The following is a 27,558-nucleotide window of genomic DNA, read 5'->3' as shown; positions in this document are numbered from 1 at the left end:
ATACGTGAAATCCAAACCGCATGAGCTCCTTCCGGGAATCGAACCCTGGTCTCCCACGTTAAAGGCGCATACGCTAACCGGTTAGCCACGGAGGAACTCCAAAGTTTTCGAGTTTCATATTAATACTAATACTAATTTATACTATTACTGGGTGTACTAATTCATAATGTAATAGGTCATCAAAAAAGAGATCAAACCTTGTTTTGGTAATTTTATATCCATAAAAGGGAACGAAACAAGCCATCATAACCTCCAAGCTAAAAATCTCAGTTCAGTGACGTCATACAAACACATTAGCCCGAACCAAATACCTCTAATTCATTCGCATCAGTACAGAGCGCTGTGGCTCAGTGGTAGAGCGTTCACCTATGCTGTATGTGGTCCCTGGTTCAAACTCCGCAAAAGTAGTTTTGTGGTGGGCAACATTATGATCGGGATACTCCAATTTTCTCCCATACTTTCATTCATGTCTCATCGTCACCGTCTCCTTTATGCTAATCGGCATAAGAGTGGGACGTAAAACTAAAGATTTCATTTGCACCAGTGTTAGTCCGTCTCATCAAAGAGATAACAACAAAATATCAAGTATTCCTCCCAAATTTGTCGATTTAAGTTGATTTTGAGCTTAGCAGCGAAAATAAAAACCTGCTAATTAACGTGAAATCCGAACCGTATGAGCTCCTTCCGGGAATCGAATCCTGGTCTCCCACTTTAAAGGCGCATACGCTAACCGGTTAGCCACGAAGGAACTTCAAAGCTTTCGAGTTTCATATTAATACTAATACTAATTTATACTATTACTGAATCTACTAATTCATAATGTAATAGGTTATCAAGAAAGAGATCAAACCTTGTTTTGGTAATTTTATACCCATAAAAGGGAACGAAAAAGCCATCATAACCTCCAAACGAAAAATCCCAGTTCAGAGCCGTGAAACGAACATATTAGCTCGAACTAAATACATCTAATTCATTCATACCAGTAGAGGTGCGGTGGCTTAGTGGTAGGGCGTTCACCTCAGCTGTATGTGGTCCCTAGTTCAAAACCCGCGAAAATAGTTTTATGATGGGCAACATTATGCTCAGGATACTCCAATTTTCTCCCACATTTTAATTCATTTCTCATCCTCACCATCTCCTTTAGCCTAAACAGCATAAGCGTGAGACGTAAAACTAACTATTTCATTTGCACCAGTGTTAATCCATCTCATCAAAGATATAACAATCTCTAAATTTTATGCCATAAAAGGGAACGAAAAATAAAAATCATTCGTAAACCTGTACTATTTCATAACGTAATTAATTATCAAGACCATATTTTTAGTAATTTTAAAGAATCATCATAACATCTGATCCAAAACTCCCAATACAATGACGTCATAGCAGGGCCAAGGTACCTCTGACTCATTCGCACTATCGTGCATGTCTCCTAAACAAGCATAAGCAAAATTTCAATAGGTGACGCATCCCGGGCCAAAGCATCCCTGATTCATTCACTATGGTCGGCCCCAAATTGGATAATCGAGAGTGCGGTCAAATCAGACCCCTACTACTCAGTTTGTTTCAGTTTATGTAAAAGACTTCCAAAATTCTTACAAATCTGTGTCCCATAACTGCAGTAAAATAACATTAAGTGAAGAATTTTGTTTTTCACACGTAATAACTCTTGGCTAATTCCATTTGTGACTTACACGACAACAGACGTCAGACGGCAGTAAATATTATGTATTACAAAAATTATAAGATATATTCATGGGCAAGTTTTAGGTTATAAATAAGGGGCAGTAAGTCCTTCATTCATTTTTATTTGCAGCATTTAAATATGTAAACAAAATGGCTGAAACAAGTCTCTAAATATATACGTGACTTACACGACAGTAGGAGACATCGTGTTTTAAATAACGGTTAACTATATGAAAATTCTGTTCTTCTATTGCTGCAAGAAAACTAAAACTTTTTACATATATTAAATAGGTATCAAGCTATAAGACCAAAAGAAAATTATTACATTTTCTATATTTATTTTAAAATATATGCTACAAATATAACGTGACGTACACGACATAAATTTGTGACTTACACGACAAGTCTAACATCATGTCTTCGTTTAATTACACTTTCAAAATCTATTGGCAGACAGAGTGGCACTAATGATTTAGAGAGATAAAAGGAAGTTAACAGACAAAACAAGAAGTTAACAGTTCTTTTATTCGAGCAAAATTTGTCAAATTCTAATTTATGTCTGTGATCAATGTCTGTTAAACGCAACATAGGCCTAATCTTTCTGTTGCGGCCAATAAAATTCTTTATCTTGATGGTAATGGCGAAGAAATGTTACATACAGTTGTTCTGATTCTTTTCTCCACATCTAACAAATATTTCATAGTTCTTCTTCCGGCGAAGGGTACCAATACCCTGTCTCCAGTAGAGTATTTTCATCATTTCGTCGCTGCTTTTATTCCCTTCACATGCGCCAGTGAACTGTTCTGGAATGAAATCAAACTTCCTTCGTGGTGAAGAAGTATCTTAGATGAGAGAACATTTAATAGTATATGCTGAAACACTATGAAAGTAGTGCTAGTTTCGTATTTTTGGAATATTACATGTTTCTTTCTTATGAAGTTTCCATTGGAGCATGAACTCAAATTTTTGAAGTAATACTCTTTACTACAGTATATCACATTAATGTTCGGACATGCGTGCTCTCAATAAATTCTAAAGCAGATTGAGGATCAATTTGTCTTTGAGAGCCTTTTCCATAGTTTGTAGCCGAAAAATAACAAGACATTTCAACTTTCTGCAATGATATTGAACAAAGTGAATAATGTTGTGCACCATCATCCGACTGACAAATTCACATTGTTGATCGGAAAACCCGGATGACGCCCTTCAAAATCTTCCATAAGTGTAGACTTAAAACAAGCAAATGAAAACACATCTTGATGCATACAATCAGATATAATTACGAACGAATCATGTTCTGTGGTTTCCTTTTCTTCAGGAAAATATATTATTGCAGTTTACATAGCACAACCGTGCGATATCCAGTGAGCGGTTTGTATCTCTTCGTGGTACATAAAACAGTAATTTCCACTAAAATCCATTTGATGCAATGTCATTCTTTTCAACTTCTCTATCTATTTCCGCTTCCATTCAGCTTTTGAACTAGGAATATCTGAAAATGCAATAGAAAAGCCAAGTGTTACATATTTGACATGACCTAATTTCATAATCTTAAAGTAAACTTTGATGTGACTTACATATTTTCGTTTGAATAAGCATGTTTTCTACCAAGGAAGCGTGACAGAGTAGTAGCTTGCTAGATTTGGCTCGGTAGGTTGCGGGTTTAAAACATACAGCTGGCAAATCCTGACTGAGGTGTTCCTCATTCACACCAGGCAAATGCTGAGATGATATACTTTCAATAGATCTGAACGAATCCTTTCCCACATGCCCACCTGCGTCCTATACCGGCCTGAGCTTTAGATGCCTAAAGGCAATAATTACCAATTTACAAGCATGTTTCCAAAACAACAAAAGAGTACGAGAAAACCAATAATGGTATTAAAAGTAGCTGGGCTAGAAACTTCGGAATCACATATGCCGGCATTGTTCGAGAGAGAGTAGATACTTCCTGTCACATTTTTAAAACTTTCTAGATCACATTGATTCATATTGTTTAACTTTTCATTCATTTGTTACATTTATAGTCCAGTCAAGTACATTTTACATCCATACTTCATAATATTGCTTTTATCCTCCTTATCTTTCATTCTCTTACACTAAACATGGCACTTAATACATTAATTGAGTTATCAATTCACTATTTATATGTTTTACTGCAGTTAGCTACTATTGATCATGTGGTAACATTGCAACAAAATGTGACTTACACGACACGCATAATGTGACTTACACGACATATTATATTTTGTATTTAAAAGAGTTACACGTATTATTTCAGGACTTTCTGCACGGCCTTTGATTACCGTCTGTCCAAATGAAGAAAATTTAGAATAACAGCTTTTTTGTTTAATTATGTATATAAATACATAAACTTATTTATGTTTTCTTGTGACTTACACGACAGCCTACTTGAATAAATCAATTATTATAATTTTCATGCTATTATTAAATTATGTGCAAAACAATTTCACCGATGTAAACACAAACATTACCTTAATAAATACCATACGCGATCTTCACTTCCCTACAGAAATTACCAGGAAAAAACTTTGTGTTAAAATCCAAACGTAGGTACGATATTCTGCGACATGAAAGTGGCCATATTTTACCTCCTGCAGAGCCATCTACAAATCAATGTTGGTATCATCTTGTTCATGTATGAAAAATTCAGCATTCTTAAAAAATAATTTTAATACTTATGAAGGCCAAGGTGAAACTTCAAAATTTTCCTTCGTAGGGTCACTTACCGCGGAATTGATCTCTTGCATGATGGCAACTTAAAAATAATACTAGATTTGAGCCTCGGATGAAATGCTACTTCAAAAAGATATGTCACATGACCCTCTTCCTATTTAAAATGTTTGACCAGAATTCAAGATGGCGGACTTCAAATGGCCGCCATGATAACGCTTTACAAGATTAGGTTAGTCTCTTCCTCTAGTTTTATTATCCAAGACAACTTTTCATTCCCTTGAGCCGTTCCTAAATTACAAGTGTTTATTACAGCTTTTCCCCATATACTATGTATTGTAAACGAGTTCAAAATTTTAGGTCGTTTAGGACACCATTTAAAATTATTCAATGGATCTAATTTTTCTTGCGGCTTAATTTGGTCCATATGGAACCTTTTTAGGGGGTGAGTCAAAAGAAATTCCTAAAATTATTTTTTCCCACATAAATTTGGACCACCCTAATATTATCAGAAACTATAGATTAGGCACTAATATCGGTCATTTTCGAACATTTGTAAATGTCTTTCCATTCCTTTAAGTTACATCGTAAAAGAGACAAGAAAAGATTCATCTCAGGTTTAAACTTCATCTATGTTGAAAATTTGATCTAGATCTTTAATGGTGGTTTAAGAGTTATTAAGTTTTATTTAATTTTACATATCTAACCCTTCCTACCTCCTACCATAAGTGGTATCGCTAAAGTGAATAGATAAATACCATCCCAGGCCGGAACCTCATCTATGTTGAAATTTAATCGAGAGCGGTCAGGTGGTTCAATAGTGAAGTCGTACTTTCTCTTCACTTTTTTTTACATATATCTCCGCCTCACCCCCATCCTCCCGTACGTTGCACCATCAAAGTTAAATGAAATTAAATTATCCCAAGCCAAAACGTAACCTATATTGAAAATTTGTGTATATTCGGTTGTGTGGTTCAAAAGTATTTAAGGCTTTTTTATTCTTATATATCTGTCTCCTAATTTCCCGCTCCTTAAATCCTACCGCCAAGGTCACAAAATGGAAACCAGCGCAGGCCCGAACTTCATCCTTCGGGAATTTTATAGAGATCTGTTCAGTGATCAAAAGCGTTATGAAGTCACAAACATAGTCACCTTTATTTTGATTCTTTTTACAATTATCTCTCCTTTCTCCATCATCTAGGTTGCACGGTAAAAGTGAAATGAAGAAAACATCCCAGGCCGGAATTTCATCTATACACTTCCATCACACATATACAAATATACAGGGTGCGGCACGTAAAACCGGCTCGTAAAGTGAACACATAAAATGAAATGTAATGTATTGAATATGATTAACTACAACACATAAATGAAATGTAATGTATTGAATATGACTACTCACCTTCACAGCAGCCTTCACAGGAGGTGCTGAAAGTGTCCTCCGCCCACTTCAACACACATGTGAGCACGATTGAGGAGATTCATATATAACCTTGTCAGTTCTTGTATTGTAATGCTATTGGTGACATCCTGGATCCTGGTCTTGAGTTCTTCAATTGTGTGTGGGTTTGTTTCGTATACTCTTCCCTTTAACAGTCCCCATAAGTAAAAGTCACACGTGGACAAGTCTGGTGACCGAGGACTTCTTGTCATTATCTCCTCCACCTGCATCTTCATAATTCAGGTGTGCAGACAGATGGTCGTCTGTTCCTGGGAACATTTTGAACCGATCCTGTACGCCGCCATTTTTCAATCAATTCCTGAAAGGTGCTTTTTGCTGGCACAGAACGTCCTGGAAATTTTTCCCTAAACAAATTCCTTGTTTTCACAAAAGATCCAGTGAGAATGAACCCTTCAACAACGGCAACACGCTCGGGTATCGAATACGGCATTATCACACACTGACACTCAGCCGGCTTAACACAACGAGGCCTTTTTCTCAACTGGTTTCGACAAGTTTCACTGGCTGCGGCTGCACGTGACTGCTGCAGGTCACGTAAGTCGACCCGACCTCGACACGCCATCTCTTGGTAGGAAGGTAGATTATTTAAGTGTTGCCAAAAACACAATATACCAGAATATTACGACGGGCCGGTTTTACGTGCCGCACCCTGTACCTTTCGGTGAGTACGGAGCAAATCGAGTAAGGAACGGATACAATATAGCTGACATAGTATACACCATGTCACATGCTCACTTGAAATAAAATAGAAGATATTTCCTTTTTTCTGATTAAGATTTGTACATTTCGGCATAGGTGCTCACAGTTATACTTATAAGCATACATCAAGTCCCAATGTACAATTAAACACTCAACTTTCATTAGTGACGTTCCCTCAATAATTATCATCATCCATGCGCACATTAGTATTTAGCTGCAATTCTTCCCTCAAAGTTAAATGATATTCACTACAATAACATAAAATTCAAATTCGATATCTCTAAAGGCAAATCCAAGTGATATTCATCTGAGAGCACCACTGTCTATTTTTTGAAGAATGACGAACATGCCACATTACAGCTTCAAGGAAAAATGTTATTGCTTTTGTGAAATTCTATACAAAGTATTTCTAATTATACCCAACGGATTAGCGAAATTTTACAAGTAGTCGTATGTGAGAAGCTTATAAAGCTTCAGTCTTTCATCATCAAAACATAATTGCCAATAAACTATACGATCCATGGCGTTCCTATATCTAAGAAATGTGTCAAAACCTGTTACTGTTAAATTGCCTGATAAACTGCTCGATTGCCAGTACTTGTCACAATTGTATCAACTAACTCATAATCAACGTTGGACGGCAAACAACACACACTAGCACGGAACTTTTACATTATGACGCGTTCCTTAGTATTAGTCTAAGCATTCGTTCTTTTTAGCTCGTACAGAAATGTTTATGATTAGATCTTTGATAACATGAAGACCTAGTAACAATCGTGTTTCCAATTTAATTGTTACACCGTGGTAGCATGTATACAACGCTGTTTAGAGTTGAGAATCCGTAGTGCTGAGTTCCATTTAAGTTTGATATACGCTTATTTATCCATCTTCATATGAGATCTCCATTTATGGAATCTGACTTAACTACAACGAGCAACTTAGAAAATTTATTTTCTTTCTTATACACTTTCCCCAAAAATATTAATTATTGGTACACTTTGTAATAATGCTAAACGTCTCAGTAACTTTATTTTATTAGTTTAGTTTCTGGGTATAAAAATTTTGCAATCCTTTGAAATAACACAATTCTGTTTATTCTGTTCTGTACAGATATTGAGGATTCTAAAGATGACACAAATTCACAATTTCCAAGTAAGTATCACAAATATATGTTTAAGTTAGCGTGTAGCAAATCGCAATATAAGCAGCAACTATTAAAATGATTTGTTATTCTGCAAATGTTTGAGTAAGAAAAGAATTGTAGCAATTCAAATAACACTTGAAGAAAAAACTGTAACATTTAACACATTCGATCTTTCTGATACAATATACTTTCAAGTATATTCAGAACAATTTTAGTAGCAAATCAACAAATACCTATCAAATTTGAAACAAATTTAAAAGTTTATTCAAGAAAATTCAATTATTCGAAATTTTGTGAACCCTCCAAAATGCATAAACAGCTTTTATAATAATCGGGGTGTGCTGCATACATTCGTATAAGACACGATATAATGATGATTATTTATGAATATCTTACTTATTTCGTATTTCCTTTCCAGCTAACTAATTTTACATATTAACTCTGTTGTTCAATATATTTGTAGTTTAGAAATGTTTGAGATCTGAACTTGCACTTTCCCGTGGGATCCAATAAACGTTTAACTCCTACGATTAGAACAATTGTCTTGGACACCGAAATCATGTATACTACCCTGCCACAAAAATGAGGAGGTTTACGGGATGAATGTTATAGCAATTTCTACATATTACTATTTACATTCTTCCTAGTAGTACGATGTAAGAGCACTTAAAACATGTTCTATTTTATATGTTTATGTAACCTATGACTGTTTGTGTACCGTGAGACGTTTATATATATATATATATATATATATATATATATATATATATATATATATATATAACAGTTTGAAGAAAGAGATTTGTTTGAAACGTCATTTTCTCGTCAACGTTTCCCAATGATGATTTTATGATTATATTAACCCTCCAATACGCGCGAGCATTTTTGTGACATGCATAGTAGCTCGTTCGACTACTGAAGATCATTGTTTTTTTTTATTTTATTGTATTTCCTAGCTCTTTTAATATTCTATCTTTCTTGTATAGACTTGTATTTATAAATTGTTTTAAAGTTCTTTTTTAAACAACTAGCATAAATTATCCGCTTTGCTCTGTTAAATTAAAAAAATAGTAAGATTTCCGTTACTCAATTACTTTTACTATTACTAAAACGCTTTTTGATATCGGCATTTTCGATCACTTTTATATATCTTCCTTCCCTCCCCATGTTGTGGGCAAGACATCGGAAGTGTCCTTGTTCATCTCTGCGTTTCCGAGAACGGAATCAGACAAGGATATTGATCATTTTCATTATATATATATATATATATATATCCCTCCCCGTTTGCAATTTTTGCGGGGCTGACTTTGGATACAAAATGAATCAGAAGTGTCACAGTTCACTTTAGCGACCTCATAAACTATAGATTAGATACTAATATTAGTCATTTTCAATCATTCGTAAATGTCTTTTCCCTCCTTCAAGTTACATCGTCAAAGGGATATGACAAAAATCATCTCAGGTTTACACTTCATCCATGTTGAAAATTTGATCTAAATTTTTCCGCTTGTTCAAGAGTTATTAAGTTTCATTTATTTTTATATATGTGTCCCTCATACCTCTTCCCGTATGCTCGATCGTTAAAGTGAATAGATAAATACTATCCCAAACCCGAACCTCATCTATGTTGCATATTTAATCGAGATCGGTCAGATAGTTCAAGAGTGAAGTCACACTTTCATTTTTATTTTTATACATATATCTCCGCCTCCTCCTTTCCCCCCGCTTCGTTGCACCCTCAATTTAAATTATAAAAATTATCCCAAGACCAAACGTCATCCATATTAAAAATTTTTCGAGAAGGTTGTGTGGTTCAAGAGTTATTAAGCTTTATTTATTCTTATATATATATGTCCCATCCTTCCCCCTCCCTTAAATTCTACTCTCAAAGTGATAAGATAAAAACCACTCCATCACCGTACTTCAACCTTTGAAAATCTAATTAAGTTCTGTCCTGTGATTAATACTTGAAATCAGAAAGACAGTTACTTCTCTTTTTATTCTTTTTACATAAAACCGTACCTTCTGCCTCCCCTAGGTTTCACCGTAAACGCGAAATGACGAAACCATCCCAGGCTCGAACCTCATCTATGTTGAAAATTTTGTTAAGATCTATCGGGCTGTTGAAACGTGATGAGTTCACAAAGACAGTTACTTTTGTTTTTACTTTTCTGACATATATATCCCCCTCCAAAAAGCCCTCCGTTGCACTTTAAAAGTGAAGTAAAAATATCAGAGAAAAATCATATCTATGTTGAAACTTTTATAGAGATAGGTTGTTGGTTCAAGAATTATTACGTTTTATTCATTTTCATATATTTCCCTTCCTCCCCTACCCAGTCCTAAGATTTATTATCAAAATGTAATGACAAAACACTTTTCAGATTTGAACTACATATAAGTTGAAAATTTGATTGAGATAAAGAGTGTGTTGAAAGCAAACAATTATCGAGACGTCCTTCAACGTCATAAACAGATTAAAAGTGAAAGAAATTGGCATATATGATTTGCTCAAAAAGGCGAATCACTATTCGACAACTTTCCGAACAACTAATCTGTGAAGGCCTATGATCAGTCTTTGTAAACTGTAATCCATAACAAACATTACTACACGAACCCTGGTTTGTTTTATCATGTCTTCAATTGTCTATCCGATCACATAACTTACTAGTTAAGAATTCTAGTGATCACAGTAATCAATGTAAGGGACTTATATGACAAGTAGCAAACAGTAGTGTTTTTTATTTATTTTTTTCTTAAACACTAAACATTTTATTTCAAACACCATATACTTATGCCTCCAAACCATGCCTTTCAGTCCTCAAACTATTGAGCGACAAAATCAAGTGGAATTACTATGATCTTATGACTATACTTTTGACAATCAGAACCTAGGTACGAACGTCAATGAATCAGAAAAAAATGAATGTCAACATAAGGAGATATACCCGTCACACATATATAAATATACCTTTCGGCGAGTAATGAGGAAAACGACTAAGAAAGGGATACATTATTGTTGACCTAGCATACACTATGTCACGTACTCACTTGAAACAAAATAGAAGATATTTTCTTTTTTCTGAGGAAGGTTTGAACATTTTGGCGTAGGTGCTCACAGATATATTGATCTGCATGCATCAAGTCCCAATGTACAATGAAACACTCAACTTTCATTGGTGATATTTCCTCAATAATTATAATGATTCATGCACATATTAGTATTTAGCTGCAATTCGTCAATTAAAATGTTAAACAATACGCATTGATAAGTTATATTCATTACAATAACATAAAATTCAAATTCGATATCTCTAAAGGCAAATCCAAGTAATACTCATCTGAGAGCACCACTGTCTATTTTTTGAAGAATGATGAACATGCAACGTTACAGGTTCAAGGAAAATGTTACTGGTTTTGTGAAATTTTATAAAAAGAATCTAATTACACCCAACGGATTAACGAATTTCTACAAGTTGTCGTATGTAAGAAGCTTATAAAGCTTCAGTCTTTCATCATCGAGACATAATTGTCAATAAAATATACGATCCATGGAGTTTCTATATGTAAGAAATGTGTCAATTCCTGATACTGTTAAATTGTTTGATAAATTGCTCGATTGTCAGTTCTTGTCACAATTGTATCAACTAACATTTAATCAACGTCGGACGGCAAAACCAAACACACTAGCACAGTACTTTTACATTAACACGAGTTCCTTTGTATTACTCTAAGCATTTGTTAATTTTAGCTCGTACAGAAATGTTTATGATAAGATCTTTGATAACGTGAAAACATAGTATGAATAGTGTTTCCAATTCATTTATTACACCGAGATAACATTTGAAAAGTAGGTACATGATATATAACACTATTTAGAGTTCAGAATCCTTAGTGCTGAGTTCCATATGAGTTTGATATATGCTTATTCATCCATTCTGATATGAGATATCCATATATGGAATCTCACTTAAAACAAAGAGCTACTTAGAATACTTATTTGTCTTTCTTATACACTTTGCCCAAAAATATTAAATATTCGTACATTTTATAATAATGCTAAACGCCTCAGTAACTTAATTTTCTTAGTTTAGTTTGTGGGTACAGATATTTAAATTATTTTGAAATAACACAATTCTGTTTATTTTGTTCTGTGCAGATATTGAGGAATCTGAAGATGACATTATAGTAAGTAAGTATCACAAATATATGTTTAAGTTACCGCGTAGCAAATCGCAATATAAGCAACAGCTATCAAAATAATTTGTTATTCTTCATTTGTTTGAGTAAAGAAAAGAATCGTAGCAATTCATATAACACTTTAATAAGAAACTGTAAAAATTAACACATTCGATCTTACTGATACAATATACTTTGACGTATATTCAGAACTTTTTTCTAGCATTGCGACAAATACCTATCAAAGTTGAAACAAATTTAATAGTTTATTCAAGAAAATTCAATTATTCAAAATTTAGCGAACCCTCCAAAATACATAAACATATTTTATAATAACCGGGTAGTGGTTCATACATTCTTAAAAGACACGATATAATGTTGCTTATTTCATGAGTAACCTAATTATTTCGTATTTTCAGTGTTGCAAACTATTCTGAATATTAACTCTGTTGTTCAATATATTTGTAGTTTAGCAATGTTTGAGATATGAACTTACACTTTATAGTGGAATCCAATAAATGTTTAACTATAATACTACGAGTACAACCAGGGTCTAGCGCAGCGAAATCATGTATACTACCCTGCCACAAGAGGAGGTTATATGGGATCAATGCTCTAAAAATTTTTACATATTACTATTTACATTATTCCTATTGGTACGATGTAATAGCACTTAAAACATGTTCTATATTCTATGCTTGTTTACAATGATACGTTTATTTTTTTTACAACAGTTTGAAGAAAGAGATGTGTGTTAAGAACGTCATTTTGTCGTCATAACTTCCCAGTGATGATTTTATGATTATATTCACCCTCCAATACGTGAGGGGATTTTTTTACATGGATACTCGCGCGTTGAACTACGGAAGATCATTATTTTTTATTTTATTGCATTGCCTAGCTTTGTTAGTATTCGATTTTTCTTGTATTGAATTCTATTTATAAACTTTTTTAACGTTTTTATACACTACTAGCATAAATTACCCGCTTCGCTCGATTAAATTAAGAAAAAATAATAACGTGTTCCGTTAGTTAGTTACCTTTTAATACTACCAAAACGTTCTATAGTAGCTGTCATTTGCAATCATTTTTATATATCTTCTTCTCCTCCCCATGTTATGGGCACGGCATCGGAAGGGCCATTGTTCTTCTTAGTGTTTCCGGAAACTGAATTTCCACTGATATTTCTCGTTTTTATCATATATATATATATATATATATATATATATATATATATATATATATATATATATATATATATATATATATATATATATATATATCCCTTTCCACAATTTTTGCGGAGCTGTCTTTGGATTTATATCGTATCAGAAGTTTAACTGCACATTTTAGCGACATCACAAACTATAGATCAGGCACTAATATCGGTCATTTTCGATCATTTGTAAATGTCTTTCCTTTCCTTTAAGTTACATCGTAAAAGATACATGATAAAAATCATCTCAGGTTTAAACTTCATCTATGTTGAAAATTTGATCTAGATCTTTATGGTGGTTCAAGAGTTATTTTTTTATTTAATTTTATATATCTCCCCTTCCTTCCTCCTCCAATAAGTTCTATCGTTAAAGTGAATAGATAAATTCCACCCCAGTCCCGAAGCTCATCTATGTTGAAATTTAATCGAGAGCGGTCAGGTTGTTCAAGAGCGAAGTCACACTTTCATCTTCACTTTTTTACATATATCTTCGCCTCACCCTCACCCTCCCCTACGATGCACCGTCAAATTTTAAATGAAATTAAATTATCCCAAGCCAAAACGTAATCTATATTGAAAATTTGTGTATATTCGGTTGTGTCGTTCAAATGTATTTAAGGCTTATTTCCGTCCCCTAATTTCCCGCTCCTTAAATTCTACCGCCAAGGTCATAAAATAGAAACCAGCGCAGGCCCGAACTTCATCCTTTGGAAATTTTATGGAGATCTGTTCATTGATCAAAAGCGTTATGAAGTCACAAATATAGTCACTTTTATTTTGATTATTTTTACAATTATCTCTCCTTTCTCCATCATCTAGGTTGCACGGTAAAAGTGAAATGAAGAAAACATCCCAGGCCGGAATCTCATCTATATGGAAAATTTGGTTAAGATCTGTCAGGTGGTTTAAATGTGATGATGTCACAAAGACAGTCACTTTTATTTTTAACTTTTAAACATATATCTCCCCCTCCCCTAAACCTTCATTGCAGTCTAAAAGTGAAATGAGAGAAAAATCTCAGACCCAAATCTTATCTGTGTTGAAAGTTTTTTGAATAACTTAATTATTTCGTATTTCTTTTATGGCAAACTGTCCGAATATTAACTCTATTGTTCAATATATCTGTAGTTTAGCAATGTTTGAGATCTGAGCTTGCGCTTTACCGTTCAATCCAATAAATGTTTAACCACTACTAATATAACCAGCGTCTAGCCTCCAACAATAAAGAGATTATACGGATTAATACTCTAAAAATTTCTACATCTTATTATTTAAATTATTCCTATTGGTACGATGTAATAGCACTTAAAAGATGTTTTTTTTTTCTATGCTTGTGTACAATGATACGTTCATTTTTTACAACAGTTTAAAGAAAGAGATTTGTATTAGAAACGTCATTTTCTCGTCAACACTTCCCAGTGATGATTTTATGACTATATTAACCCTCCAATACGCGCGGGGACTTTTGTGACATGGATAGTAGCGCGTTAAACTACGGAAGATCATTAGCTTTTTCCATTGTATTGCCTAGCTTTGTTAGTATTCTCTTTTTCTTGTATAGAATTGTATTTATAAACTGTTTTAAGGTTTTTATACACTACTAACATAAATTACCCGCTTTGCTCGGTTAAATTAAGAAAAAATAATAACGTGTTTCGTTAGTCAGTCTCTTTTTAATAGTACCAAATCGCTCTATAGTATTTGTCATTTGCAACGATTTTTATATATCTTCTTCCCCTCTTCTTAGTGTTTCCGGAAACTGAATTCTCACTGGTATTAGTAATTTTATATATATATATATATATATATATATATATATATATATATATATATATATATATATATATATATATATATATATATATATATCCTTCCACAGTTTTTGCGGAGCTGTTTTGGGTTTATATCGTATCAGAAGTTTAACTACTCATTTTAGCGACCTCACAAACTATAGATTAGGCACTAATATCGGTCATTTTCGATCATTTGTAAATGTCTTTCCCTTCCTTTAGGTTACATCGTAAAAGATACATGATAAAAATCATCTCAGGTTTAAACTTCATCTATGTTGAAAATTTGATCTAGATCTTTATGGTGGTTCAAGAGTTATTTTTTATTTAATTTTGTATATCTCCCCTTCCTTCCTCCTCCCATAAGTTTTATCGTTAAAGTGAATAGATAAATACCACCCCATGCCCGAAGCTTATCTATGTTGAAATTTAATCGAGAGCGGTCAGGTTGTTCAAGAGTGAAGTCTCACTTTCATCTTCACTTTATTACATATATCTCCGCCTCAACTTCACCCTCTCTACGATGCACCGTCAAAGTTAAATGAAATAAAATTATCCCAAGCCCAAACTTAATCTATGCTGAAAGTTTTTGTAGATTCGGTTGTGTGGTTCAAAAGTATTTAAGGCTTATTTATTCTTATATATCTGTCCCCTCCCTTCCCCCTCCCTAAGTTCTACCGTCAAAGTGATAAGATAGAAACCAACCCATGCCCGAACTTCATTCTTTGGAAATTTTATGGAGATCTGTCCTGTGATTAAAAGCCTTATGATATCACTAACATAGTTTTATTTTGATTCTTTTTACAATTATCTCTCATTTCTCCATCATCTAGGTTGCACGGTAAAGGTGAAATGAAGAAAACATCCCAGGTCCGAACTTCATCTATATTGAAAATTTGGTTACGATCTTTCAGGTGGTTTAAATGTGATGAAGTCACATAGACAGTCACTTTTATTTTCAATTTTAAACATATATTTCCCCATCCCCTATCCCTTCGTTGCACTGTAAAAGTGAAATGAGAGAAAAATCTCAGACCTCAATCGTATCTGTGTTTAACGTTTGATCGAGATGTTAAATAAACCAACACAATTCAGTTTTCAAAAGTAATACAGGAATAAAGTAATAAAAGTAAATATGTTTAGCAATGAATGTATTAACCTTGCTAATTTAAATTTTAATTGGTCGTACATATATAAGTAAGAATAATTAAAAAAAAAATATATGAATAATTTTACTAAAACTTAAAAACGAAGGACACAAATAAACATATTATCTATAAAGCATACAGTGTGGACCATAAACTCGGATCTCTTGCGATGAATTTCTGGTTAACTATTTTCTACTGTTCGTAGAAAACGAATGACGTTTCGCAACTCACACTTGGCGGGAGAATGAATGATGGAAGTCATGTTTACTCGCCTGTAGCTCTTATTGCTACTAACGTACTGAACCTAGCAGTGGCTGATCTTATTTTGGAGTAGTTGAGCAATAGCACAGTGCGCAGGTCCGCATCCTTATGCTTATCTGGTCACGTAAAAGGGCAACCCGAGGTTGAAAAATAGCCTCTTATGTATTAAGTATTTAATTACCTAACAAGGCCAATAGTGAAATAGAAAACTTTTTAAAGAGTTCTATGCATATAAAATTTAGAAAAGATTATTTAAAATATATCTGATATGATGACTTGTAAACTTATAATCATAATCTCAAATTTTTTTGGACATTCTCACAGTAATACAGTTTTTTGCTTTTAAAAATCTTCCCACAATGTGCTCTAAAAGATATATTAACATATTAGGGAGTTACGTTCGAATTATCACAGCTAGACACTAATTTAAGTATTTATTTTGCTTTTCTATATTACTTTATTTTCAAAATGAATTTACTAGACACTTATTGTACTATTTCCAAAATCTATCAAGAATACAATTATCATTATGTCGAGAATATATATTTAACTTAGCAGAAGTTTGCTTTCACGTGAGAAGTTATCGTCACGACATAAAACGAAAAGAAATCATGATATTGCAAAAACCACATTTGCCTGAGAATAGCACATTCTCTTCCCCTCTACAGCAAGAAAGCATATATATTGCAAGATTAAGGAAATTGCAAACATAACTTTGAAGACAGGCAAGTCCTATAAAACCCCATAAGAAATATTTTCAAATTGAAAATATATTACCAAAAGTTAAGAATTTCTCCTTATTTTTAATCACATCTCAATGCATATAAAAAGGAAATTAAATTATATATTTACACAAGATGAACCAAGAGACAGAAAAGAATTTTCGATTTTGTGAACTGATTTGCGGAACTTAAAGAACAAAAGTTAGTTTCGCATGTTGTGTCACTACCAAGTGGTGGAGATTGTTGAAAAAAAAAACAGATTCAAATGCCATTCAGGAAATACTACAATATGATATAGGAGACCAAGAGAAAGAAAAGATTATAGATATAGAAATGGCAACTTCATACATAAACAGTAACTTACATTAAAATGACAGAAACTAATCTGTGAATATTTGTGGTCAGTCTTCGTAAACTGTAATCAATAACAACATTTTTACACGAACCCTTGTTTGTTTAATCATTTTTTCACTTGTATATCTGATCACATAACTTATTAGTTAAGAATTCTAGTGATCCTAGTTGCCAATGATGAGCGACTTATAAGAAAAGTAGACCTCCACCCAATATATTCTACGACATTTTCGTTTCTCAATTGTATGATTCCACCTTTTCTTATGAGCCGTTGGTGACTTTAAACATTGTCAATTTTATCTAACTTTGCAAGAATGCATATGTGGACTAGAATGGCACAATCAATATCACAAAATGTTTATTTTTCGTATTACTTTCGCTATCGTTTATCAAGTTTTGGATCTATTAAATTTTATGAATGATCACCAATCTCCAATGATAGGAGACTATATCAGCAAAAGAGATTCTTCAGCCAATGCGAACTATCTCATGTTCTTTCGCGATCGTCTTTCAACTTTTCATATCCAGTTTTTACTCCTTTTTTGTACACAAACCTCGAAACATGTACTTCTCTTACGATTTCTCTAAAAAAAGAACCTATAAAACACATTTACAAAATTGGTAATAAGAACATAAATCCTGTCTCCACTTTCAGAGATCTTTGTGTTATCGTTGACAGTAAGCTTACTTTTGTGGGAGCACAATATCTTGTACAGCTATGAGAAAACTTGGACTCCTTTATAAGCTTTACTAACATAAAAAGTCCTAATTCCTTAAGCTTGTTCTGTAAGTCATATGTTGCTCCCACTATTGGGTGCTGTTCTTCTATCTGGTCTATGACTTGTCCTACTCATTTTAAAAAATAAATTCCGTAATTAATTTATTCTTAGCCATTGTAACCTACCGAGTATCTCACCTCTGAACACTTCCAAAAAATGACGTTTTAAAATCCCTTAATATCAAACCTCCCTAGTGAGAAACAAAATTTCTGACCTAATATTTTTGAAAAAATTGTAAATGTCCACATATCATGTGAACAGTTGTTAAGTCAGATCAATATTCGCGTACCTGCTAGAACAACACGGTCTAGGGATCTCTTTTACAGTCGAGCGGCGAGAGTTAACATTGTCCAAAGGTCCCTTCTAAATCGAATTGTCAGAACCTATAATAAGCTACGAGAAACTGTAGACGGTTTCTCAAGTGAGTATACTTTTTGATTATCTATAAATAATCTGTTTTGTAATGCCGCTGTTGTGTTGTACTATCTTGATCTCAAATTATGTTATCAAATTGTTAAAATGTTTCAGTGTAAAATGTCCTAGTGCTGTATCTGAAACCTGTTATAAATAAATAAAAAATAAATAAACGCTAAACGTTTTATTTCAAACACCATGCACATATGTCTCCAAACCATGCCATTCAGTTTTAAAACTCTTCAAGGACAATATTAGGAGAAATTACTATAATCTTATTAGTCCACAGTAATGAATAATTCAACTCGGTCGGGCGTGGGAAAATTTTTAAAAATTTTCCCACGGGAACGTGGCGTGGGCGTTGTTGCTGACCTGGTATACGTATGCGCGGGGCACCTACCGGTTGTAGAAACAAGATGAAACATGCCTTTTCCTCTTCATATTCTTCTCGTTGTGTATTCGCTAGTTATTTTTATCCCCCCAACGCCCCAAGGCCCCCTCTTGCAAAGTTATGACCGGAAGGAGCTCGTAGCATTGGGTAGCTATTTTGAATCCTCACCTCAAATCTTTGATAATCAGTGATCGAAGCTTCCCAACTGATTGGCCTTAGTCTTCTCGTCTAGTATTGGATAACTATTTTGGAATCCCTTAGCCCTCTGACGAAGAGTATACTTATATATTGTTTGGCGTTGGGTCCCCTGTAGTGTAGCATATGATATTTATCGTTTGAAGCTCTTCATTTCGAAGCACTATAATGTTTTCAAGTGTCCAATGTTCTTTCTCTCTCTTTCATCGAGAATTGAACCCGGACCCTCCACATGCAAGTAAAGATGCGTTAATTAGTATTCAAAGTCAGTTTTTCAGATAGACCAAGTATGAAATTACGTTAATCGAACTTAGGAAAGATGTGTTAAAGATTGTATGTATAATCGAACGCTCCGAGAGAGAAACTATGAACACGATGTTGTTTATCATAAAATTAATCCAACTTGGTGTGAGCACTCTGTCACTGAGCCTCAGTGCCCGCATACAGATCAGATTTGTATTTTAAAGAAAGCTTCGAAATATAAATATATATCACTTTTGCAGATAGACCAAGTACGAAATTACGTTAATCGAGCTTAGGAAAGATGAGTTAATGATTTGTGTATGTATAATTGAACTATCTGATCCTGAACAATGTGATATTAAAACGTAAAAAATATTATATATTTTACTTTCAACGGAAATCGAACTTAGACCGTAAATAACAAACAAAAATATATTAAAAATACAGCATCACATTATTATTATTTATATTATTATTATTATTATTATTATTATTATTATTATTATTATTAATATTATTTTGGGGGAGTGAAAAGTGAAGCAGACAACTAGCCTTGATTGTACCTTTGTTAATTTACAATATAAATTTTCTGTACACAAAAATCCATTTTGGTTGGAGATGGGATCGAATTTAGTACTTCACGATTTAGAGTTGAATTAGTCCTTAAATGAAAAAAAAGAATTTCATGTATATAACACTTCGCATTGATTTTCGTTTCACGACAGAAAAGAACGAATTAACTTAATCTCTTAAAATATTTTTCATTTCTCACCAAGAATCTAACCCGGACACTAAATATGCTTTCATTTTGAAAGCTCTGTTACCGGAATCGAACGCAAGACAGTTGATTGTTCGTAAGTGTATGGAATATGTATAAACATTTTCGACTGACTTCCACATCAGCGGAACCGAACTCATGATCTTAGGGTCAATACTCCCCTCGGAAGTTCATGTTCGTTAGATTGGAATTTCGTTTAGCTTTCTGTACCGTACATATGTTGTTTGCGGATGACAATAGAGACTAGGGTGCATACTGAGGATTGAATAAAGGTATATATTCTGTACAAACATAATTTGCTTGATCATTTTATCCACATTTTACCTTGCTTCTTTGCTAAACATTTTAGTATTTGCCAGGAACTGGGATCGAATTTGATACTTCATGATCTAGAGTTGAATTAAGTTTGTCTTAGTGTCGCTTTCCGTACCGCAAATATGTTGTTTGTCATATGCCATTGTGCACATACCGAGGATTGAATATTGTAATGATGATGAAAATAAAAAACAGTAATATTGTTTGGGTTTTGGTTTGGGTTTTTGCAGCATATATCCTTGCATGAAAAAAAATTTTACGTATATAGCACTTCGCATTGATTTTCGTTTTCACGACAGAAAGGACCGAATTAACTTAATGTCTTAAAATATTTAATGATTTCTCATCCAAAATCGAACCCGCAACCCAGGGATCGTGGTCCTTCGTAAGTGTATGGTATATTACGCTTAGTTTAGAATAGAATACGTTTTAATGTAATATTTTCTTGATAATGAATCAGAAATTTGTACATACAAGCAATATACCAGCGTTGGTTTTTGCGACTCCATTTTCTAGAATGTAAGTTATATTCTGTATATAGGATAGGTTAATGTTTTTGTTTCTTTAGACATAAGTTATCTTTTGTTATTCAACATTACGTCACTTGATGTGAGAACGTCACGTTTCATATTTTTTTCGCTTCTCACTTCTTGTTGATGTTTGTCTTTACAAGTGGATTTCAAACTTTTAATGAAGTCAATCGATTCTTTTATTGGTAGACTTTCGTTTTGAAAGTAATTACTTTTCTATAGTGGATGATGAGCTCTGGTGTACCCTGCAAAACTTCTCAAGAAGTCATTATTACCACCCTGAGAAAATGCAGGGTGATTTTTTTACTTTTAAAAAAAATATTTAATTTCAAAACCCTTTTATACAAACTATCTACCAAATCAAAGTCACCGAGAAACGTGTATAGATAGTACAATCAATAAAGCAAGCAAGCAGATAGTGCATACATTATTATTATTGTTATTATTTTCGACATATTCTTCATATCGCTTGAGGCACGTGTGGCATCACAGTAGTAACAAAGGTCAGTCAATGCGTTACAAATAAAGTTCACTATAACTGATAATGGTATGCATTACACATCACCAAACAAGTTAGTTATTTTTAAAAGTCCTATGTTTCGCGTAGTTTGCGTATCACTTTAAGTACATTCTCTTTCTTATACAATTTAAAAAGAGAAGAAACAAATGTGAACACACTATTAATGGACGTAGAAACCTTTCGGGAGCACTAATAGAAAACCCACTACAAACACGATGCTCTTCATCACAAATTTACTTGAGTAAGGATTGAAGCAACGACCTCCACACATGTTAATCCTCTAAACGAACTGAAAGTTGTAAAAATTAATACTTTGTAATTTCAACTATAAATAACATACTTCAAGCAAGTTTCACTTAACATTGCAATTTGTCTTATGTCTTACCGTTGTTGCTATATGATGATAATATTCAATCCTAAAATGAAATGAGATGAAATAAAATCTCTACGTCCTACGATTATGCCGGTTAGGCTAAAGGAGACGGTGATGATGAGAAATGAATGAAATGATGAAACGAACGGGAAACGGAAGAACTCCGAGAAAACACACAAGCACGTTCTTTGTCCATCAGAAAGTCAAGAGATCCACGGTTCGACTTCGTCTGAGAACTGCTGAGATTTGGATTCAACGTTAATTAGCAATAGTAGACCACAAATCAACACAATCAAATCATACGTTATGGGTTTGTATTTTAGGAATGATGAACATGAATAGTAAAGTATGATCATGTTGTAAACGTAATAAGCATTTCATTAATTAATTAATTTAAATCTTATAGTTTTCAAATTCAAGAAAAGAGTATACTTAAATTAGATACTAGTAATAATGAATTCAAATACGATTTTTCATACAATATAAAATATTACTGATCTAATGAATGTCACATTTTCAGAAATGTATAAAATGTATCACTTTCACTAAAATCCGTACACTGAAAAAATATTTTTCTTGTCATAATAATGAATTCAAATACGATTTTTTCATACAACGTAAAATATTACTGAACTAATGAATGATACATTTTCAGAAATGTATAAAATATATCACTCTTATTAAAATCACTAGACTGAAAAATATGTTTTCTTTCTTTGCGTGCTCCATTTCACTAATGCAATAGTACACCTGATAATGCATATTATTTTCAGGTAGTGAGACATTCTTCACATGCTCTTTTCACTCAATTTATGTTATAAAATATATCACTTTCATTGTAATCACTGAAAAATATTTTTCTTCCTCTTTTTTATCAATACATATCCATTTCATCGATATCCTCCAAAGGTTGAGTATCAGTTTTCCCCACCATGGCTGTGTTTGAATCCTGATCTGCTTCTATATTTTTTGTTTACATAATTTTTTCATTTCCAATTTTAATCTTTCAACATCGATGTTTAAATCACCGTCCTTCTTTAAAGCAAGAGATATATTCGGAAAACGAATGTTCATTTCACTAATAATACTTTGTTCATCCACACATCTATGAATACCCTCTAGTCCAGCACATGCAAGAATTTGCGATTCTGCATGAATGCGAATAGTCTCTGTACACAAATGAAAATATTCACGTACCGCATCAATGCAAAGTTTATTCTTTTTTACAGCATGCTCAATACACGGCGATATTTCCAAGAAATGAAACCATTCGCTTGAATTTAATTACTCAATGTTTCGAGGAGCATGAGGTGTTTCTTTTTTCTCTAACAATACTATTTTTTCATCTATTAAGTTTCGCATCAGCAGTTCATTATTTCGTCCAACAAAATTTATAGATGTAATTTCCACTTCCGAATTAAATAGTCCGTAACAAATGGGATCAAAAGTACAAGTTTTTCCCACTCCGACAAATTTATCTTCACTCCAAACACAAATCCTTTACTAATACGAATTACTGACTCAAATGTATCACTATCCAGACCAATACAAATTAATTTTCTTTTCATTGAACATGGTCCATATTGAGCATTTAACAACAAACACTCTTTCTTAGTTACCATAGTCGATGTACAAATACTCATGGACATGTTACTCCAATAGCTGAACAGTACAGAATAATGTCACTATACACTCATGTTTGTATGAGAACACTTGATAGGAGGAAGAAAGAGGTAATCATGTACATGCCCATACACTTACGATGTGGCCAACTCAGTGAATTAAATATCGTGCATGCTATGGCCCGTTAAATTAATCTTTTTTCCTTTGTATATTAAACACACGCTTCCACTTTGCAAATATGATAACAATGCACCATGATCTGCTTCTACTTTTTCAGTAAATCGTCCTGGTAGAATCACTTTTCGTCCTGCTTCAAATGTCACACAAACCTTCTTTCCATATAAGGTTGTAATTAATTTGCAATCTACAACACGATAGGTTTTATTAATTTCTTAGTCTTGTAATTTTGTAAAAGATACTAACGATGGTGCATTAAGTTTGGTTAATAAATTCATTGACTCTGTCATCTTTAAGTAATAGATAATATGTTCACTTTCGAAGACGTATTCTATATGTATGACCACTAAATAAGCTTGTTCTCATTGTTTTAAGAATGCAAAGGATACCTTTCTTATCTCTCTGAGGAAATAATAAAGGACTCTCTTGCGTGAGACACAAAACTTAACACATTCACACAGGATTGAAATTTCAAGCTCAATTTTCCTAAGCATATTGTGAGAACATGATGTCTTAAGAAATCACACGATCAAAGATCATTTGCTGGATCACATAGGAAGTAAATTGCAAACGAAACAAGCTGAATTGCATAAATAATGAAATTTACAACTAAGGAAGTTAACGAATAGTGTAATGAGAGAATTTGTTCATCATGGGTACAAAGAATTACATTAATTTTACAGCTAAAAAAGTGCTAATGTTATATACAAGCATATCAATTATTTATTAACTTGAGGAAGGCACACAATTCGATTATGTGGGAAACAATGTATAACTTTCTTACAGAATTTGAAATACTGAGAAAAGCTATTTAAACTAATTAACATATGTTTAAATGAATCAAAAAGTAATAAATTTTTCTTCACGAACTATGAGAATGCCCTGAAACAAAGAGAGATACCTTGACGCCCTTATTATTATACTGAGCACCTAGACTAGTAGTACATGGACTACAACTTGATGTACGATTCGAAAAGGCCAGAAATCTAAATATTATCCTAATCATAAGTTTTAGTGACACGTGAGGACCGTGATCTAAAACCACTCGAAATAAGATTGTTAATGTTTCTAACTAAATATATATATAGGGAGCATTCCTATCTTTGATATGAGAGATAAAAGTATAATTTTAAATGGTTGCTTATTTGATTCGAAATTAAAATGAAATCTTTTACTTTAATGCCACGAATATGCCCAAAAAACAATACTTTGAATTAAACTACTTTTATACAGGGAACGTATCGTACCCATACCTAAATATGAATGTTCGGTACCGTTATCAAGCTAAAAAAAACTTTTCGCAATTCAAATGAAACAAGAAACTTTTTTCCCTTGATTGCAAATCCTCGAATGAAACAAGAAGAAAATACTTTCACAAATCTCTAATGGCATAGGCGAGCACTCTAGTACTGAGCTACCATGTTCCTGACATCTTCAAATTCATTTTCATACATACTTTGTGAAATGAAAGCTGGGAAGACAGTTTGTTTTTCATTTCCTTAAAGAGAGGCGGAACAAATATCTCTAATAGCAAAGTAAACGCTCTTCTTTCGTTTCCTGTATTATCCTTCATTCTTTCAGTCTATTTATTCAAAACTTTGGTCCTGAGATCGATTTCCGATGTGGACATTCTATCGAACAATTATGCATTATAGGTTGATCCTGGGATCGATTTCCGAGGCGTAGTGATAAGTAATTATTGAGGAAAACAAGATTAAATGTAGAATTATATGAAGGATTGTAATGAGATCGTAGTTAGTGAAGTAGCGATTCATCGAGTCTACGAACTTCATGTTTTATTATCTAGAAAGTATATGTAGCCATACTGAGAGTACTATAGAAATGTACAATGGAAGGCAAAATTTGTATGTCATGTCTTGTGCTTCCAAGTCGGGTTGCCATATTACATGATTTAACGAGTACCATCCAATTGTTGATGAACATTATAGCCTTAATTTAGAACAGTACTAACAGAGTGAAGCCTTATGTGTAACTTTTATATGGGGTTCAGTCCAACATTAATAAATTCAGTCCAACCTCCTCATAATTTTTTGTAAAAGTCTCGTCTGTTTTTGCTTCTCAAAGTATTCTATCTCGTCTCGATAATGAACTATATCATGACGGACGTGCCCTCGCCACAGAATTAAGATTTCCTGTTCGAAGTAATTCTACTTAAGGAACGTCTAAGACGACTTTCCGTTTCCTTTATTTTTATAAAAATGTAAATTTCCAAAGCTAACCAAAGAACAGAAACACGACTAAATTCTAGAATGTCATTAACGTTGAAGGGAAAAACAAGTGTGCAACGAAAAGGGGAAATCTTTCAGTTTAGCGTCTCACGAATATCTCTTTTAGGTTAAGATGAAGGGATGATTAAGGTAAATGAAATGATATAATGAGATGAAGCGAAAGTACTCCATGAGAATCAACGGACACGATGTCGTCAACCACAAATTTATTTAATTTCCTACGATTATGCCCATTAAGGGCACCATGAGCTAATATATTCGGGAGTCAAATTAGGGACCACATACACCAAATGTATGCGCTCTGTCGCTGTACCATCTGCCCCCTTTTCTGTTACTAAGTTCTTTTATCCTCCCAAGCTGGTCTAATAGCTAGCACGGACATGTGGTGAACCTGGTCCGCGATTTCCGTAGGGAGAGCATTGAACTTTAAACCATGTGTCCTCTTAGCGAAAAAGGACATTTTCTGGGACGTTAAACTGAAAGATTACATCTCTCTCTTATCAAACGTAGGTCTGGTTTAGAAGTATTTTGCGGTAAATAGCATTGTAATGTCGTTATTAATAAAACCATGTTCGGTTCAATTGCACACCAAACTGAACTAGATGATCATTATTAGTTAGCATTCTTTGTGAACCAGATAAGGATATCGACTGGACTATACAAAAAGCAGCTCAGCAAAAATACGATAACTCGCAAACACACCAACAAAAAATTCATAAATTCTATATATACATTAAAGGTAAACGCAATCGCGAAGCAACACGATCACTTATATAAAAAAGTACAGCATATCTGAAGAAAAAGATAAAGAGAGCTTATTATGATGAAGGTTCTCAAGAAACATGACATTTTCCAAGTGAATGCAACCCCTCACTTCACCCTTGCTACATTTTATATACTTATTCAGTTCCACGTCTGAAACAAAGTTATAATGTTAACTCATTTCTTTCTTCACACACATTATTCGATAGGTGTATCAAATATCATCTTCAGTAAATCTTATCCTTCAACAAAATTACTTTACATTACACATAGTTCAGCGTTTTCGCGAACTTATTTTACATTACACTATCTTCAGTGGCACGTGAGTATGTTGTATGTGAAGACGAAATCAAACATACATGCAATATCAAATGCTGTATACGTTTGAAAAAAGTAATGCAATGGGATATTCACCTTAGCAACTAATATCTATTCGATCAAAGGACAGCCTGAAAACAAACCCTATTCCCATGAACACCTACAAGTGAATTCGTGAGAATCCCAACAACAAATTAGATAAACCAAATAGCTTCAACGAAATATTATATCAATCTCACAAGTAAACCTTGCGTTTGGGTGAATCGAGTTGCTGACTGAGACACATATGAGAAAGCAGTACTAAATGTGGTCAGTATTTCAGTGAGGTTATAGGTGCAAAGCTCCAGGGGTTTAGGAGATACAGCTACCAGAACATCACATGGAAGTACAGAATACTCTTCATACAGTTGGAGGTAAAAGCTCTGTAAGGCCTCTTGTAACGACAAAAGGTGAATAAAAAATATATGGATACATATTTGGACTAGGTGGAAGTCATATAGTAAGGGTATCCTTGACGGCGGCCATCTTGAAATCCGCCA

The 27,558-nt window shown here is 33.4% G+C and overlaps 1 protein-coding gene across 3 annotated transcripts in view; it reads left to right on the top strand.

The window, feature by feature from the left end:
* Positions 1-27,558, top strand: part of LOC145684073 (uncharacterized) — a 166,686-nt gene that overhangs the window by 37,494 nt on the left and 101,634 nt on the right. For all 3 annotated transcript variants that reach the window (XM_081755929.1, XM_081755928.1, XM_081755927.1), the window contains exons 5-6: positions 7,649-7,690; positions 11,842-11,874. In XM_081755929.1, the coding sequence (XP_081612055.1) occupies positions 7,649-7,690; positions 11,842-11,874 (75 nt within the window). The remainder of the gene's footprint in view (positions 1-7,648; positions 7,691-11,841; positions 11,875-27,558) is intronic.

The sequence above is a fragment of the Thermobia domestica genome, chromosome 4 (assembly GCF_964235325.1).
Source record: "Thermobia domestica chromosome 4, izTheDome1.hap1.1, whole genome shotgun sequence".
Taxonomy (NCBI): domain Eukaryota; kingdom Metazoa; phylum Arthropoda; class Insecta; order Zygentoma; family Lepismatidae; genus Thermobia; species Thermobia domestica.
Note: the sequence above shows the minus strand (reverse complement) of the source record. Positions and strands in the feature narration are given on the sequence as shown.